At 28.2% G+C, this 19,766-nt stretch overlaps 2 protein-coding genes across 2 annotated transcripts; both read left to right on the top strand.

The window, feature by feature from the left end:
• Positions 1-650: 650 nt before the first annotated feature.
• LOC112597195 (cytoplasmic dynein 1 light intermediate chain 2-like) lies at positions 651-3,256 on the top strand. The gene is made up of 5 exons (XM_025343142.1): positions 651-984; positions 1,071-1,282; positions 1,339-1,627; positions 1,703-1,964; positions 2,662-3,256. Exons 1-5 carry the CDS (start codon positions 981-983, stop codon positions 3,152-3,154), a joined length of 1,260 nt encoding a protein of 419 aa, XP_025198927.1. The 5' UTR covers positions 651-980; the 3' UTR covers positions 3,155-3,256.
• A 1,526-nt stretch (positions 3,257-4,782) lies between these two features.
• On the top strand, positions 4,783-12,768 carry LOC112597196 (regulator of nonsense transcripts 1). Its single transcript, XM_025343143.1, has 16 exons — positions 4,783-5,426; positions 5,530-5,643; positions 5,930-6,252; positions 6,321-6,908; positions 8,923-9,082; positions 9,156-9,350; positions 9,406-9,494; positions 9,560-9,818; positions 9,881-10,094; positions 10,160-10,386; positions 10,829-11,062; positions 11,124-11,391; positions 11,524-11,691; positions 11,804-11,964; positions 12,268-12,453; positions 12,517-12,768. The coding sequence occupies exons 1-16, from the start codon at positions 5,250-5,252 to the stop codon at positions 12,526-12,528; spliced, it is 3,375 nt and encodes a 1,124-aa protein (XP_025198928.1). The 5' UTR covers positions 4,783-5,249; the 3' UTR covers positions 12,529-12,768.
• The last annotated feature ends 6,998 nt before the right edge of the window (positions 12,769-19,766 follow it).

Here is a 19,766-nt window from a genome sequence, read left to right as displayed (position 1 = left end):
TGGTATGCTTCGTTCAGTTACGTATTGCTAGATTGTAATATGGCCAAAATGAGTACTACAAAACTCTACGGAACAGTTTCGTCTTCTGTTACTACTATCTGAGTATTAAAACAGAATATAGTAAAAACGAAACGTCCAAGATTAAAATTTAAATTATACCGTGGCGATGGACATGAATCAATTTTGTTTGTGCTTGACTTTAATTTGGAACACCTGTTGATTACTGTAGAGTACGTTCGATGACAATCAGATACGTTATGGTTTATTCTGTCCCCTACAGTCACGCTATTAATATTTTACACTCCTTGGAGCCACAAGTAATTGAGTGTCTCTTTAATGTTCTTTTATAGCTAAAATATTTGTTGCAAACTAGCACTTAAGCTCTTCCATGTTACTGGTTGCAATTCCCTAACTCTTCCATATTTTATTGTAAATATTATAATTTATAATTAAATAATAATATATTAAATTATAAGTATAACACCTGTAATCTGTATTCTGTATGATTGAAGAATATATCACAGAATAAAATTTCAAATTTGTATAATGATGATAAGAAATGTGATTTTCAAATATTGATAAAATGTGAACGCTTCTGATTGGTTGCGCAATTTGCTCCCGAGACGCTCGTAAATAATTATTTAGCCATGATTGTGACTTCACACTATGAGTAACCGTGGTTGTGTTATCTTCGAACGATTCGAACCACGATTTAAGATACATGAAATACGAATCCAGGTCGGGATTTAGGACACTATTTACTCAACTTAAATACACACTCAATTGTTTTTTCCGTGTTCGTAGAATTGAAAGTGATAACAATACGGATTATAAAAAATATATTATTTCCGTTGATAAACCGTTTGTATTCGTTTATGATGATATTTTAATTATTAGGTTGTGGTAGATGCGTTATTATTAAGACCTTAAGGATTTAGACGTTATGTTCGGTAAATAGGTATCCATAGCTATAATAAAATATGGGTAAGTACAAAGTTTCATAATTTTGATAGTATATTGATAGCTTGCATTAGAAATTAAGTATATCACACATATTGTATCTATTTTAGATTCTAGCGTTCAAGTTGATGTAGAAAACGATGCAAATCATTGGAATAATCTTCTATTAGATGTACAAAATAAAAGTCGAAAAAAATTGCCAGATAACAAAAATATACTGTTACTGGGCGATAGTAAATCAGGCAAAACAACATTGGTAACCAAGTTGCAAGGCCTAAAAGATTCAAAACAAGGATGGGGTATGGAGTATGGATATATACAGGTAAAAAATTTCATCTTTTATATTTTAGGTTCATTTACTTATACTTCAATTACTAGGTTCGTGATGACAGCACTGATGAAAATGCTCAATTAAATGTTTGGACATTAGATGGTGATCGATCACTAAAATATTTGATGAAGTTTGCCTTAAATGAACACAATTTTGAAGATACAACAATTGTTTTAGTTGCATCTTTGAAACATCCATGGAAAATTATGGAATCTTTAGAATTTTGGTCATCAAGACTTCAAGATCATATAGATAGTTTAAATTTAGGCATGGAACAAACTCAAAATCTCAGGGATAAATGTGTTGATAGAATCATTGATTATACACTGCTTGATGGTAAATTCTTGTAATTTAGACTTGCTTTATAATTAAGATGTTTTATAATATAAGATTTTTGTTGGAAATGTTTAGATCCATCATATGAATCCTGCACCAAGGTTCGACTTCTCAATGATGGAGTTCTATCAAAAAATCTAGGATTGGATATAATTGTTGTCATAACTATGACTGATTGCATCAAAAACTTAGAAATCGATAATTATTCAGAAGAACATTTTGATTACATCCAATGCTGTTTGAGAAAATTTTGTCTACAGTTTGGAGCTGCATTGTTCTATGTATCCGTTATGGAAGATAAAAATTGTGATCTTCTTTATAAATATTTAATGCATAGGTAAAGTTATTTATAAAATGTTCATTAATTTTTAATAGCAAAATTATTAGAGATATAATTATATTATTATAAATATTTATTTCATATTATAAGTTAAGAATTCTAAGTTAAAAATACCTATTTTTACTAATTAATATATGGCACCTGTTAAACTGGTATGGGGTTGATGTACTTATAATTATAATTCTTCCATAATCCTTATCTTTTTTTTGATAAAAAAATATCTAAAAGATTGTGATTATTTATTAGATATTTATAACTTTTAATTTTATCCTTAAAAAATTCCAACAATAGAAAACAACATTAATAAATCAAAAATATCTCATCTTACTGATATGTCAAAAATTTGATGTATGAATAATGATATATTAATTATATTAAAAATTTAGCATTCCCAACAAATTTTAATGGTTATTTTGGAAAATAGTCTTTTAAGTTATTAATTGAAAATGTTTGTAATATTGTGTCATAATATTTTAATAATTAAATTTTATTGAATGTATGTTTGTTAATAAACATATGTTAAAATAATAATATTGACTGAATACAGTAATTGTTAACATTTTACTACAGTTTATATTTTTCTTATTATTACATATATTAATATAAAATGTTTTCATCATTCAAGTAAAATAAAGTAGACAGTTTTTTTTCATAGTTTATGTCTTATTTACATTTTATTTTATTTATTTTTCAGAATTTATCGTTTTCCATTTAAGACGCCTGCATTAATTGTGGAAAAAGACTCTGTATTTGTTCCCTCAGGTTGGGATAGTTTGAAAAAAATTGAAGTGCTCTATGAAAATATGCAAAAAATTAATCCTCAATCACATTATAGTGATGCTATACCATATCCGTATGAAAAACCACATAAAGAGCATGAACTCCAAGATGAAGAAGAACAAGCATTTTTGGCCCGGCAACTTGTGCTATTAAATCAAAATTTAGCTCAACCACAAACACCTGTTGTTAGAAAATCCATAGAGCTTACAAAACCATTGTCGGCAAATAAACGCATTTCAGATAACCCTCCTCCGAGTAGTGAAAGAGCTTTGGCTAGTTTTTTCAATGCACTTTTGCAAAAGAAGCAAGAATCTCCAACAGTAAGGACTCCTACAAAAAAACCAGTTGATAATACTGGCTCTCCAGAATTGAGTCAAATTGATGATGATTCTAATACTCCAAAATAATTTTTTTTTAATAACACACCTGCCAAATATTTTAAGTAACCTAAATAAAATAAAACTATTATCCCTGATATATTAATACACGTTTCATTACTAAATTTCTCATTGTTTGTGTTTAATGATTATAAGCAATGATAAGTTGAATAGTATTATATTATTCTAATTTTATTTATAAAATAAGAATATAGTCTAATTATATCAGTAATCAACTAAATTTTTAATTGTTAAAATACACAATTAAAACTTATATTATTTTTAAACATGAGAAAAATATAATTTTAGACTATTTTATTTATGAGATACTAATAATTTTTAATTTATTTAAAAGTATTCTTTTCTTTCTCAAAATGTGTACAGTAACTTTTATCCATTTTAGTGAATAATTATTTTATATCATTATTCTTAATTAATTTGTTCATACTAAAGATTATTTTTATCATATTTAAAACAGTTCTGTAAAAACTATTTAAAAATTATTTTTTATTTTCTTGTTCGAATTGGCCAGGACTGATAAGACAAATTAAGTTGATCCACTTTAAAATACAAATGCTACCAGGATTAAAAAAAATTAAAAATCTTATGGTTATTTGCTATACTTTATAAACTGTGCATTCCACTAAAAACTATAATGTTTATCACAAGTTGGTGGGTAAGTCGCAATACATTTATCAAGACAAAAGTAAAAACAAAAAGAAATTTTTTTTTTATTTATATGAAGGCTCAAAAAGATTTAAGTATAGAATTTTATTGTTTAAAATAAGTTTAAAGTAGAAAAACAATTATAATATTATTATTATTAATAATTTTGTTTTTAAGGAGTCCTCTACTTAGTATAGATCATAGGGACATCAAGTTTCATGGTAATCGACTCCTATTGGCTATATAAAGTATAAGTATTAATTTTTAAGATTGTGTATGTAGTGATAGAATTTTGTGTTATATCATCATATTTGCATAGCAAAATCAATCATTTCATGAAGTGAAAGTTTACTGTTTGGCAGAAATACGGTTCTGTTAAAATATTCTTCTCTAATAAATTATTCATTATTTTACTCAAAGCTTTGAGTTCATGCTAATCTACTAATTAAAAGTATATCTACTACCTTAGTCATTTATAGAGGGTTAAAAAGACAATGGCCAAGAGACCTGCTCAATATTTAAAAAAAAAAAATATAATAATAAAAATATAAAACCCTAATTTCTTGTCAGGTGGCACTGCTGGGAGCCTTCCTATTCTATGATTAATGTTATTTTTATATCAACATACTTGTTATACCTTGTTCGTATAGATATTAAATATACTATATTAAATAAACAAAAAAAAAAAAAATATTCTGCATTTTTATGCTCTTCCGGAATATTTCCGATTATATCACGGCGATTATTCTACCGAATGTAAAAATTGTGGTCCATGTGGATTACTTATGAACTATGAGTTTAATAATTGTTATTTATTATTAATTAATTAATACATTATGAAAAATATACGTCGTTTCACTGAGTCAAAAATCAAACAGTAGTTTTCGCGCCCGTGTTATAATATTTTCTCTTCCATGGCCGACCAGTTCCTGATGGTGGCGTCGAATTGTACGGGACACGAAGTCGACGAGGCGTTTTTTATCAGTGGTTTGTCCTTGAGCGCGCGTGTACCGTGTTTTCAATGTTTTTATTGCTCTTTCTCTGACAATATTATATACTTGCAGATATACAAATACGACTTGCTGTTATGCGCGTCGTGTCGTCGTCGTGTATTTATTATTATTTTTGATCCCGTATGGGCTGTCAACGCGTTGTAATTTGTATTCAGTTTGTACGCTTGCTGCTGTGTCTCCCTAATATCTTTAAATAGTTTTAACGCCATTGATCGTGGCCGACGGTAAGCGTAGTTTTCGAATCGAATAGTTACAACCCGATAACTATTCTGTGAGACGTGTTGTCTGCGTCTGTCTAGACATTTTCTCTGTGTTCAAATATCGTGTGCTTGGCGTATTTATTAAATCAGAATTCACGTAGCTCCGCGGTTACCTCTTAAACGCTACTCGTGGTCGTCACTCGCCGAATATTAATTTAAAGCTGTTAAAGAATCCTAGCATTCACGATGAGTGTCGACACTTACGGACCGAGTTCACAGAACTTGACATTCTTGGAGACCGAAGAGACCGACATGATTGGTGCGGATACCCAGGGTAGCGAGTTCGAGTTCACTGACTTCACATTGCCGTCCCAAAGTCAACCGCCCATGTCTCAATTAGACTCGTCATCGTCTACCCACAGAGTATGGACGATGATCATCCTATTTATGATCAAAATATTACAATTTTTTACAAATTGTTGTTATACATTTTATTTATTTACATCCATCTATTTTGTATTTACAGATGCAGTTGCTGAGTAATAAAACTGATAAAGAGGATGCTAATGTCATTACGGTCACTAAGAAAATTGGTGAATTGCAGTTTGAGGATGAAGAAGAAGATTCATTTTTCACAAAAGTAATATTCTTGAGTACCTAATTATTATAACTGTTTAGGACAAGAATCTTATTTTATTTGTATTCTATTTATAATTTATCCACGGTTTAAAAGTTAAGACCATTATGTATTTAATTAAATCAATCAAACAGCTATGTAGAAGTGAATTTTTATTAATTAATTACATTTATAAAAGTATTGTTTGGTTTGATGAAAAATAAAATAAATTTAAATAATTTTTTTATGTAAATTAGTAATTATCTAATAATATTACTTAATTCAGTAATAATAATATTTATTTATTTAGGAGTTGCCATATTATGCATGTAAATATTGTGGTATTCATGATCCTGGATGTGTAGTCATGTGTAATATTTGCAAAAAATGGTTTTGCAATGGTCGTGGAAATACTTCTGGATCACATATTATTAACCATTTGGTTCGAGCCAAACATAAGGAAGTTACTTTGCATAAAGATGGTCCATTAGGTGAAACTGTGTTGGAATGTTATTCTTGTGGAGTAAAAAATGTGTTTGTGCTTGGATTCATACCCGCCAAAGCAGATTCTGTGGTCATATTGTTATGCAGACAACCATGTTCTACACAAAACGCTTTAAAAGATATGAACTGGTAATACTAATCATTTAAGCTATCAACTTATTATAATATTTAAAATCTAACTGTTATCAATTTATTAGGGATCAAGAACAATGGAAACCATTAATTGCTGATCGTTGTTTTTTAACTTGGCTTGTTAAAGTACCAAATGACACTGATCAGTTACGTTCTAGACATGTCAGTGCAACTCAAATCGCTAAGCTTGAAGAACTATGGAAAGAAAACAATGAGGCAACAATTAATGATCTAGATAAACCAGGTGTAGATGAAGAACCACAAATTGTTTTACTTAGATACGAAGATGGATTTCAGTATCAAAATGTATTTGGACCATTGGTGAAATTAGAAGCAGACTATGATAAACGTTTGAAAGAATCCCAGACGCAAGAAAATATTACTGTTCGGTGGGATGTTGGATTGAATAAAAAGGCTATTGCCTATTTTCATCTTGCTAAGACTGATGGCGATATGCGTTTAATGCATGGTGATGAACTGCGTTTAAGATTGACTGGTGAAAATCCTTGGGCTGGTATTGGTCACGTTATTAAAATACCTGACAATTATGGAGAAGATGTTGGTTTAGAATTAAAAATTAACAATGGCGTACCAACTGAAATAACATCAAATTATGTGGTAGATTTTATATGGAAATCCACATCTTTCGACAGGTAAGTTTAAACGCTTGGTATAATTTACTAGTTACTTTTTATTTAGTAATATACAGAGTGATTCGTGGTTATTTCCTTTTTTGAAATTCACTTCACAAAGTGACTATTACTCTTAGAGTGCATTCTTGTGGTGTGTTCAAAAACTAGTGATCTAAATTTTTTAGAGGTTAGTTTAGTATCAATCATGCTATGTACGAACAAGGAGCGCACGTTTACTGTAGAGTTTACTTTTCCTTCATTTATTTGGTCATCGTAACTTAGCATGTGTTAAGAAAACAATTTAATATTGCCCCTGCGGGTAGTTCTGTGTCTAATTGCAAATTGTTGTGGGTGGATACGTTCAGAGATACTGGTAGTGTGAAGAAAAAATATAATGGACCTTTCAGAACTGTCAGGACACCTAAAAACATCGACAGGGTAAGATGGCGTTTTTAAAATCCTCTAGGTCAAGGGTTGCCAACCAGTCAATCTTTCTAAGAATATAGGTTGGTCATGTAATAAATAATCAGATAATTGCTATATTGTATTCTATATATTGAATTTACCTTTATCGATCAGTCACGATAGTGAGAATAGTTTATGTTGACCTTTTTTTTCTCATCAAATAAATTTTTCTAGACTCTAGACCTAGATGTCGATCACCATAAACTTGAACTTTTGATTGTAAAGGTTGGTGACCTCTGCCATAGGCAATTTATATGCCAACATTCGAATGCTTTAGAGATTTCTTACTCCATAGTGAAACGATTCCTTTGTGAACTACTCAGTTTTCATTTATACAAATTGGCAATGGTGCAATAACTTAATCCATAAGATTATGTTGCATGAGAAAATGCATGTAAAACGTTCTTCGAAAACCAGCTCATCTCTCTTGAGGCAATCTTGGGTGGTCAGCGTGTTTGCTAGATTTAGCCCCATGTGACTTTTCTGTAGGGTTACCTTAAATCTTGGGTGACCGCACACTAGTAAAGTAAAATTAAAATTAACTGAAAGAATTTAAGTCATGTTAAGTCATTTTGCTTTTAGATTGCTTGATTATGACTAATCAAAATATTACACATTCTATTTCAATAAAGTAATATTAGTCTCGACTGAAAACAAAAATGTTTTGTTTTGATTACACTTAAGCGGTGTGTGTATTTTCTATAAAATATAATTGTTTTATTTTTCATTAGTTATAATAAAGTGGCATAAGTTGTTTTAAAGCAGTTTTACTTTACCAGTGTGTGGTTACCCTTAGCCAACACGGTTAGTTCATAGATCTTTCATCATCAGAAGAATAATGTTCCTAACTGCTATTGCCGACATGGGCACAGATATGCTGGAAAAAGTGGATAGTAGTTTCAATTTTTGGCTATCTCAGTGAATTAGCCCTAGTAGCCATCTTTGAGATGTAATTTTTAAAACCTAATAAAATAAAACTTTAAATGTATCCTTGTATCTAAAAATTAAAAAATTAAGTTGATACTGTTAACACTTTTTGCGTTATAATTTTTAAAATAAGGAAGTGTTGCCCGCAAATCACTCTGTAGTATAATTTTGAAGTTAATGCACATAAAAAGTACTATATATGTATGCACCTATGCACTTATAAATTATAATAGTATAAAATTAATATTCACTTATTTTTTCTACTCATAATTTTCATAAACACAAATATTTTATAACTTGTTCTAAATGTTTATTGATAAAAATGGAAAATTGTATGTCAACTAGGGGATTTGAAAAACGTACAATAATACAATAATACCTCGTGAAATCCATCATAATAAATATACATTATGTTTTTTTTTTTTTTAAATAAAATTTTTATATTATATTATAAACATATTATTAATCATTAATTGTGCTTAAAAAAATGGTAAAATTGAAAACTATGCTCTTAAGCTTTTAATATTTTTTTCATAGTGCTATGAAATTTCAAGCTTACTTAGCAATAAATTAGCCTAAAAAAATATGCATATGCAATAATTTCCAAGCCCTAGTAATAAGTCTTGTATTTTTTGTTATTTAGAATGCAATGTTCATTAAAAAGATTTGCTACTGATGAATCATCAGTGTCGTCATATATATATCATAGATTGCTGGGTCACGAATTTGATGATCTAATGTTTCGATCACACATGCCAAAACATTTCTCAGCACCAAATTTACCAGATTTAAATAGATCACAAGTAATTAAAGTTATATTTGAAATTATGAATTATCTGACTATGCCAATAATATATTTGGTAATGTTTATCATAGGTATATGCAGTTAAGCATGCTGTACAGCGTCCTCTGTCTTTAATTCAAGGACCCCCAGGAACTGGTAAAACTGTGACTTCTGCTACAATTGTTTACCAATTAGTGAAAATTAATGGTGGACCAGTATTAGTATGTGCTCCTTCAAATATTGCTGTGGATCAACTAACAGAAAAAATTCATAGAACTGGTTTAAAAGTATGATGTTTTTATATCGGTTAACTATAGTTTTTATTAATATAAAATATTTTAGGTTGTCCGTGTTTGTGCTAAATCTCGTGAAGCTATTGATTCTCCAGTTTCGTTTTTAGCTCTTCATAACCAAGTTCGAAAGATGTCATGGTAATTAATTTTATTATTTTTAGTGTTGTTCATTTGTATGTACTAATATTATCTTCTTTGTTAAGCAATGTTGAGCTCCAAAAGTTTCAACAGTTAAAGGATGAAACTGGTGAATTGTCAATGGCTGATGAAAAAAGGTATCGTGCTTTGAAAAAAGCAGCTGAACGAGAATTACTCAAAGCTGCAGATGTAATTTGCACTACATGTGTTGGAGCTGGTGATCCACGTTTAGTACGATTCAAATTTCATTCTATTTTGATAGATGAAAGCATGCAGGCTACAGAACCTGAATGTATGGTACCAGTTGTGCTTGGAGTAAAACAGGTAACTAAAATAATAATAATTTCTTATATTTAAATAATTTATTTTAATTTGTTTATTTTAAGTTAATTTTGGTTGGAGACCATTGTCAACTTGGACCCGTAGTAATGTGTAAAAAAGCTGCTAGAGCTGGACTGAGTCAATCTCTTTTTGAGCGTCTTGTAGTGTTGGGTATTCGTCCATTCCGGTTAGAAGTTCAGTATAGAATGCATCCAGAACTTTCACGATTTCCTTCAAATTTCTTCTATGAAGGTTCATTGCAAAATGGTGTTTGTGCTGGTAATAACATTTATCTTGTTTAGTTTAATGTAGTATTTTAATGTATTATTATTTTATGAATATAGATGACAGGAAGTTAAGCAAAATTGAGTTTCCTTGGCCAGTGGCTGATAAACCAATGCTATTTTATGTGACTCAAGGCCAAGAAGAAATAGCTGGTTCAGGAACGTCATATTTAAATAGAACAGAAGCTGCTAATGTTGAAAAAATTGCTACTAGGTTTTTGAGATGTGGTGTAAAGCCTGATCAAATAGGAATTATCACTCCATATGAAGGACAACGTGCATACTTGGTGAGTTAAATTTATATACGTTTTTCAACACGTTAATCTCCATGTGATAGCTGATAGTCATATTATACATACTAATTGGTTTATCGGTACGCCAAACAAATTATTTCATGCTATTTTTAATTCATTATACTATATTTTAAAAATAAAAATAATATGTTAATTACATTTAATGAATTGCAATTATTTTCACTACATTACTATACTTTTTTAAATAAATTATTGTAGTACTATAGAAAAGTCAATAATATAAAAATATATTATTTATGGTTATCGGTGGTTATGTGACATGGTTAGAATGATCAACTATGGGCACTGGTGGTAACATAAGTATAAAATTTGAGAATTATAGATGACTGCCGGTTGTTATGTGACGATTAACGTTTAATGAGTTATCAATAGTATTATGTGAAATAAATGTTGTAATGTTGTAATACTTATTTAGGTACAATACATGCAATATCAAGCCCCTCTTCCAGCTAAAGTTTATCAAGAAATCGAAATTGCTAGTGTTGATGCATTTCAAGGTCGGGAAAAAGATTTGATTATTATGTCATGTGTACGTTCCAACGAACATCAGGGAATTGGTTTTCTCAACGATCCCAGGCGATTAAATGTTGCTTTGACTAGAGCTAAATATGGCATATTGATTGTTGGGAATCCAAAAGTTTTATCAAAAGTATAAAAAATATTTCCCTTATTATTATTTTTCCTTTTAACTGATTAGGATTTTATTTTAGCAACAACTATGGAATCATCTGTTGAATTACTATAAAGCAAATAATGTATTGGTGGAAGGACCATTGAATAATTTGAAAGAGTCTCTCATTCAATTATCTAAGCCCAAACAATTGGTGAATGCAGCTAATCCAGGATCACATTTCATGACAACTCATATGTATGATGCTCGTGAAGCTTTAATCCCTGGCAGTGTTTATGATCGTAGCAATCAAGGAAATGTACCTAATAGTCATGGTACACCTCAATATTTTCCAAGACCTGGACCAGGTATCATAAATTATCTTTTAGTTCATCTTGCTTGTAACAATCAATTTTAATAAGTTCATATAGAATTTCAAAGCTGAATATTTTTTTTTCTATTCAAAAGATATAATCTTTTAAACTATTTTATATTTATAGGTCCTGCTGTTGGAATGGGTTTGGACTTATATACTCGTAATCACGATCCATTAACATTTATCACACCGGATTCCAGATCTCAACCACAAATTGGTGGGATACCTGTTGGCATGGTGATGAATATGAATTCAATGGCTCCCAGATTCTTTAATCAACAATCAGTACAAAGTAAGTTTATCTATTTAGTATTTTTTAAATATATTCCATTAGTAATCTTATCCTTATTTGTAAATGATATCTATATTGTTGATTTAATTTAATAATTTTAATTTTTATATAGATCGCCAGAATATACGTACTAATCGTTTACCAATGACTAGTGGTCGTTTAAAAACTAAATCAAATCAGAAGAATCAAAAATCAAATGGAATTAGTGCTTTGCCACTCAGTCAAGCAATTACTCAAGATGTTTCTCAACCATACAGTCAGAATATGTCGCAGGTATTATTTATTTATTTTGCTTTCACACATCATAGATTAATTAATAACACTAGATATAATATAAGATGTATAACAACAAAGCAATCGTTATTTTAATTTGAAATTGGTTTGCTAATAATTTATAATGGAAGGTGACAAGTATATAGTTATTGCTAACCTCACCCTGCTACTTTGTCTTACTATTGAGCTAAATTAAAATTAAAATAATGAGTTATAAACTTGGTGTTGCTTATTTGTAGAGTTGTATAATATGCTATTATAAATAAATTCTATGATGCTTTATCTTACATGTACATTTTTCAGAGTATGTCTCAACCTGGGTTCAGTCTTTCTCAACCTGGACTATCTCAGCCTGATCTATCTCAGGATAGTTACATGATGGGTGAGTTTCATTCACAAATGGATGGTTTACTCTCACAGGATTCAACATATCAAGGTGACCGTACTGTCACATCGTTTTACAATCCACCAAATACATTGTATTCTCAGGTGAATGAACTTGCTTTATATCGTTTTTGTGAGATAATATTTTATTTTACTTTTATTATATAGCAACCTTATTGAAGACATTAACTATGGATAAGTATATCCAATGGGTACGTGGGAGCGTCTTGTTGGTGCTGATACATCAAATGAAAAAAGAATATTTTTATTATTGAGCGTCGTCTGCAGACATCATGAACAACAAATGTTAGCACATTAAGTGTTTGTGGGGGAAAAAAAACACAAAAGGCTTAGATGAACATTTACAATTGATTTTATATAACTATTGTATGTGGAGAATAATACATGTTAAGAATTACACTTTTGAAATGTTTTGGAGAAAATAATGTTTTTTGCATGTTAGTAGTTAAACATTTTTATTTTATATTTTTGTTAATTAATTTCTTGTTGTAGACATGTAATGTATTTACAGTCTTTATATTTTTTACTTTTAATTCAAGAAGATATGTTCAAGCCTTTCAATTATTATTAAAATTTGGAGTTCTTAAATTTAAGCAGCCATGCCCAATAATAACTAAACAATAGTTCTGTTAACTATTGTAATATTTTATTGTGATTAGCAATTTTGTTATACGTTTAATATCAACAGAATAACATTTTTAACCTTGTTTACATTATCTTTTAATAATAATTTTTATTTCTGAATTCAATTTACAGTTGCATTTAATTTTTCAGTTTTCTTAACACTAATAAATACAATGGATAGGCAATTAATATTGATTTCTTAGTTTTTGGTAATTTGTTTATAAAAGTTACAAAAAAAACTTGTAATTTATGGTGGATATTACAAGAAGGTATACATTTTTATTATTTCTTGGTTTTAACAGTTATTATATCAGTATAATACGAATATACTATTTTTAATTCACATTATTGTGTGATATTAATAGCATAATATCAGGCTAGAATAATTAAAAAATGTCAATTGATTTTTTTTGGTTGGTCAGTAATCAATTCAAATTATTTTACTTCAATAATTAATTTTTTTCATATATTCTGATGTCAATTCATTTTTGGTTCTTGTTAAAAATTATATGGTTGAAGTAAAGTTTTTAAAATAGCGTGACAAATTCTTTTTTAGTAAACAATTTAATTCTATAATGGAAATAAACTAAATAATATATTTTCTTTTTAAATCATTTCTAAAGTTAATTATTTTTTGTTGTCATCATTACGTTTATGAAGTAATATGTATTTTAATTAATCTTAAGAAAAAAAATTATTTTATGTGTTGGTTGTATTAATTTTAAATATTAAATATGAATTTTAATAATACATTTTACAATTCATAAATATTTTCCTGTTATTTTAGTACAAGTTTTGTTGTTGACATAATTATTTTACTGTTCCAATTAATATTATTATTATGCATTAATATTTTGACTGTTATTTGTGTAAAACAAAAAAACAATTTAACATTAATATTAATATTCCTCAATTTAGGTTATTAAATTTAAATTTAATAATGTATTAATTTATGGCATTTTGTTATGTACCTATTTTAAAAACAAAATAATATTTAAGTTATTATTGGGGATAATATCTATGTTATACAATATAGGTAATACATTTTACTTATAAACATATTCATTATAATTATGATTTATGATAAATTAATTTGATTATAATAGTACCTAGTACACTATATGAATTTTAAATGACTAGTTCATTTCAATTAATTTTATTTTAAAGTAATGTTAGAACTTATTTTATGGGTTGGTTCTTGTTTATGTTATGATTAATATCATTAAAATTCAAGTTAAAGTTATGAAAAATTGAAGTAAAAATGTTTCAACTTTATAATTTTTATGAATATTTAGGTATATTGTTTATGATTATATTTTAAATTATATAAATTTAATATAATGTATAATATAATTATTGATTACAATTTACAAACATAGTTAATATTATTTAGCTGATGCAGTAAAATATTCAAAAATGTAATTAGTACTTAAGTACCTAAGAAGTTTTATTACTTCAATAAAATGTTAATAGGTAATGTGCTAATGTCAAAATAAATTATTAATAATTTAATTTAAAAATGCCATTATTTCAAATGTTTTACTTTTTAGAAATTCAAATTCTGTATTTTGGAAACACAATAAACTAAAAACTTTTAAATTAAAATTAATTTTATAATTATTTGAAAAATTATGTGTTGTATTCTACACATGAATCTAAAGTTAGAAAACTCGTTAAAAAAAAAAGATGTTTATCACAATAAACTGTATAAATACGACTTATATGTATTATCGGTATTGAATAGGCAAAATAGAATGCCACATAAGGGATTGTAAGTATATTCATTAATAAATAATAAATTATGATCAACACGTTTTGTATCACCACAATAAATAATAGAATAGAATATAAATATATAAATAACAATAATTAAAAATAAAAATAATATAACATACATCTTTCCGTGTGTTGCGGGGTTTGACTAGTTTCTCCAGGTTGCCCCGGAGACACTCGACCCCTATATGTAGCCGCGTGGCTGTCTCTTCCGGGTGAGAAGCCCGGATGTTTATCCAGGAGACCCTCCCGGTAAGCTATCTCTCCTTAGGCGTCATATTGAGTGACCGCCACAGCCAGGGCCCGACGGATTATCGCCTAAGTCAAACCCCTTCTACTAAGGCGGTACTCCCACGGCCACCAATATAACATACAGTGAAATATTTAAATTTTATAGAATTTTTTTTTATAAGAGATCATTGTAAGAGAGAATATGAGGAATTTTTGAGATTATAGAGATGACACAGAATATTTTGTATAAACTCAAATATTTAACTATCATAAACGGAAATATATAAATTATCAATTATTGTAACATATGTGTGTAATAACTTTAACTATATTATTATTAACAGGAATAATTTAAATTTATTGTAATAAGGTGAAAGATTTTTTTTTGTATTTATTTAATTAACACAATTTTTTATTCTGTACTTCATTGATTTAAAATTATGTTATTAACTCTTTTTATAAGTGTTAATGGTAAAATTTTATAAAACTAATTAACTGTAAACCTTTTTTTTTTTTTGTGGGGAGGTGTCGCGAGCTACGAAATATCGGAGTGTATTATTGTACCCCTTACATGCGTCAGTAATTCAGGTGCAACTGCATCATTGAGGTCACCCATTTGCAATAAGAGATTGCACTTGCGCGTGTTAACCATTAGCCATATTAGGACAGAAAGTGCAGCATCGAAATTCGAGGTTACCTTTATGCAAAAAGAGATTGCACTGGCACGTATCGAAAATTATGAGTAAATTGTATCCTGTAGATTGTTTTTCTACAATAACAAATACCAAAAACAATTCTAAGCAATAAGGATACCTACGAAATGCAAGGCCGCGGGACACCATAACAAGGAACTGATTCCATTTATAAGAGAGCTCAGAGAGCAGCAATATCAGATGTATATCATAGCCGTTAAGAACTGAACATTTTCAGCCATTTAGCCACTATTTTACTCTTCAAGTTTATATTTTGTTTAACTTAAATAAAAACCTTATGTTCATAATAAATAAATTGTATTCTTTATTTATTTAAATTATTAAAATACCTGATTGCTGAAAGTACGCACGCATCAATTTGTATAGGTATAGCCGGCAGATACGTAAATTTGAAAACTTTCCTTCCCCTCCTAACCTTAAACAGAAAATTAAAAAATAGGCAACGTGAGGACACTGCAGGGATTCCGCCGAAACTACCTATTTAAGAAGAAGGATTGTATCGATTCCGCAAGCTACTGCTTATAATATTTATACATCGATTCTACCGGAAGTATTTATCCCCCCTCCCCCATTGTATATGTATTTAAAATATATAGCAACGGTTCCCAAACTTTTTTAGTTTACTCCACGCTAAAAATTAATTGCGTTTTCTATACGAATAAATAAATAATTTATTTATAATATTTAATTATACAAATATTTTTATTGTTATGACAAAATAAATCAACAATAAATATTATTAAATTTCTATTTAAAGTATTACAAAATTTTTAATTTTTATGAAAAAAATAACAATAACTATTAATGCGAACAATGTGGTCAAACGTTGGTTGGATGTTGTATAATTTTCTAAAAATTTCCGAATTATGTACCTATAATACATTTACAGGGGAGAGATAAACAACAGCCGATGGATCGATATATGCTTAGTAATTGGAGTAACTCGGTGAGAAAAATCGTGAAAAAAATTCAATAGTATCGTCAGAAACTTGGTTCATAAAAAAGACGTGCTATTTTGTATATATGAGGTCAAAAGGATAAGGATAATTAATATTATCCGTCATTCAATTCAGCAGGACATGGGTCATGGGATATCAACATATCTATATTATAATTATTATCTCGTCGACCGTTACACAAAAACTCGCGCACTCGAATGTTATTCATTTTAACATAGATATTTCATTAACTTTCTGTTCATGTCTCATCGATATTTATCCCCGCTTCACGTGAACGACGCGTATTGGTTTACATTATCGGTTTTTAGTGGCGCTACGGAATTAACCAATGTAGATTGTAGCGCTAACGAGGGTGTATGAAACGCATGCATGTAAGACATGATTTACGGTTTCAAACGTGAATGCGATTGGTAAATTGGGTCTCAAATGACCTAATCTCGGTAAATTGGGCCTCGGAAAAAAAAAGTTGTGGGTAAGTTGAGTCCCGGAAAAAATATATAAATTAAAATGTATGTGTTTTTATAATATTATGTTCTCAATAAATAATATATGGTATAAATGATTAAAAAAATGTGTACCGGGAAAAAAATGTCAATACGCTAAATAATATAGTACATCAAATTTTACAATATACCTGTCTATACACACATTAACATCATGCATAGAATTAATTGGTGTCCAGGCGGTGTACCACATTGTACGTATGCAATATGACGTATTATTGTAACAATTATTCAAAAGTAAATTATATAAATATGAAATATTAAAGTTTTAAGTTTTTAATATTTTAGACCTAATTGCGCCAATGATTTATAGCTGGGACCCAACTTACCTATTACCATTTTATACCCGGGACTCAACTTACCGCTTTCAAAACGAATCCAAATTATCGCGGACCCAATTTACCTAGCTCCATTTCATGGGCCTAAGCGCCCAATGTCTCAATAAAATTTCCCGTAATGTATTAATATGAATTGCAATAAATGTACCTCGATTACCAAAATCAATTTTAGATTATATTTTTAAAGCAAATTTGAAAAATAAGGATAATTCATTGTGGTACATTCTATTTTTGAAATTCTGTACGTAATTTAACACGTTGACGTGTAGTGACTAATATTATACTATATTAAACACTGTTATGAGTAAAATTGTTATTGTATGCTGAGAAACCGATTGTTCAATTTAAAATTTACAAAGTAAAACTTGTGATTATCTATTATTGATAATATTATTCATTTCTTTTTTTTTTTTTATAGTATTTTAAATTGAAAGTTAACCCGCCATGCATGACTACTCTTTCAAAAATTACGTATGGTAGTGTGTAACTTGTATTTTTCTATTATATTATGTATGATGTATCTATATTAAAAGTACATTATTAAGCTTAAAAAGAAGTCTAATAGTTTTAATATAGTAAAAAATATCATCGTGGTATTGCTCGGTGGCTCTAAATAGTCTAAATAATCCAATAATACCTGTTCAGACGTGCATATATGTGTTTGTATTAGTAAAATGAATAGATCATCTACCATTACACCGCTTTGATAAAATTATAATAAAACTGTATTGTTATTTACTTTAAAATAAGTTTGACTCGAATAGACAAACAGTTTTAAGTACAAAAATGTATTTTTAACTCACAAGTTTGTGAATATAAAATTTAAATATTAAAATATAACTACATTATACAGAATACTATTATCTATGAACAATTATAAAATGTAAATTATTAAATGTTTATTGTTTTCCAAAATTTTTATTTGGTTTATTACTTCGTAGTTAACTTTAATAAATCTGAACAATTTTAGCTGTTGTATTCATTAAAAAAAAAAATTAAAATAATAGAGACATACCTATTACTGTATGATTTCGTGATCAGTATCATGATAAACAAAATATCGAACCCAATGTAACAACTATCCTAACGGCTTCGGTCAACGAATCAAATTTGAATGATTGATTAAATAGCGTAGCAAGCGTGTGTCAAAGATACAGTTTAATCTTTTTTGGAAAATGTACTTTACGAGATACTCATGATATTTTTTTACCAAATTTACAATATTTAAAATTTGAAAGAAGTAGACTTACCAGAGGCAACTATAATTTTTGATTATTGGAAGCTAATTTTTAAAAACAAAAATAAGACAATGGTAACCTAGAGTTTTTTAATACTTTAATAATTGAGTCACATAACTGTTTAAATAAAGAGATTTGTTCATTTTAAAGTTAATCGTAGTGTTAATTTTAAAAATACCGAAAGTCGTTAGTATACTGATACTCAAAGGCGGGTAAGTCAATGAAAATAATTAATTTAAGTTAATTGAAGTTGAAAGAATACAAGATCGATATGTTAGAAGTTAACAACAAACTATAAATTTAACTCGATAAGTTATAATTGAATATGGAAAAAGAATATTAACTTAACTCAGTTTAAAAAAAGACAATTTTTTTTAAAATTAGTATGTAAATCACATAAAGAGTGACTACGTCTTTTTAATTTACTAAATTATAAAAAAAAATTTTTATTGAACTTTTATCATTGTGTACTATGTAAATACCCTTTTACTTCACATGATATATAATTTATAAATTTAAATTAAACTGTGTTTTTTTTTGTATAATATAGAAATTGAAGACCATATAACATTAAAACAATACAATTTATAATTTATAATTTTATTAAAAATTTTTTAATATGAACTGCAAAAAGCAAGTATTTAAACTGTCAATTGAACTACTTATAAGTTCACAAGTTGATAAGATAGTAAGCTTACCAACTAGTTAGTTTAAAATTAAAAAAAATAATTTCTTAACTTAACTTTAACATATTAATTAGTTAATGCCCACTTTTGCTAATACCATAGGTTTTTTGAGATGTGCTAAATTTTCACTTACTTAATACTACAGGAAGAATGATTTTTGTTAATTAAGCGGTTTAAATTAGGCCTCCATATTATCTATCGAGTTATGGTGCAGCAGAAAATGCTGTAAAATTTTTTAAATTAGGTTTTAAAAAAAAATTATACCTGATAACAAAAATATATCTATACAGTAAGCACTATGCAAATATTTATTCTTTTACAGAAATACAACC

This window comes from Melanaphis sacchari, unplaced genomic scaffold (assembly GCF_002803265.2).
Source record: "Melanaphis sacchari strain LSU unplaced genomic scaffold, SCAv2.0 Contig395_pilon_pilon, whole genome shotgun sequence".
Classification (NCBI taxonomy): Eukaryota; Metazoa; Arthropoda; class Insecta; order Hemiptera; family Aphididae; genus Melanaphis; species Melanaphis sacchari.
This window is presented reverse-complemented; position numbering and strand designations above follow the sequence as displayed.

What these genes read in the sequence shown, in the direction of transcription:
- LOC112597195 (XM_025343142.1), top strand. An exon ending in TGGAGTATGGATATATACAG is followed by an intron (nt 1,283 to 1,338) that starts GTAAAAAATTTC and finishes TTCAATTACTAG; the next exon opens with GTTCGTGATGACAGCACTGA. An exon ending in TATAAATATTTAATGCATAG is followed by an intron (nt 1,965 to 2,661) that starts GTAAAGTTATTT and finishes TTTATTTTTCAG; the next exon opens with AATTTATCGTTTTCCATTTA.
- LOC112597196 (XM_025343143.1), top strand. Translation starts at nt 5,250, where the DNA reads ATGAGTGTCGACACTTACGGACCGAGTTCACAGAACTTGACATTCTTG. An exon ending in TTGTGCTTGGAGTAAAACAG is followed by an intron (nt 9,819 to 9,880) that starts GTAACTAAAATA and finishes GTTTATTTTAAG; the next exon opens with TTAATTTTGGTTGGAGACCA. An exon ending in AAGGACAACGTGCATACTTG is followed by an intron (nt 10,387 to 10,828) that starts GTGAGTTAAATT and finishes ATACTTATTTAG; the next exon opens with GTACAATACATGCAATATCA.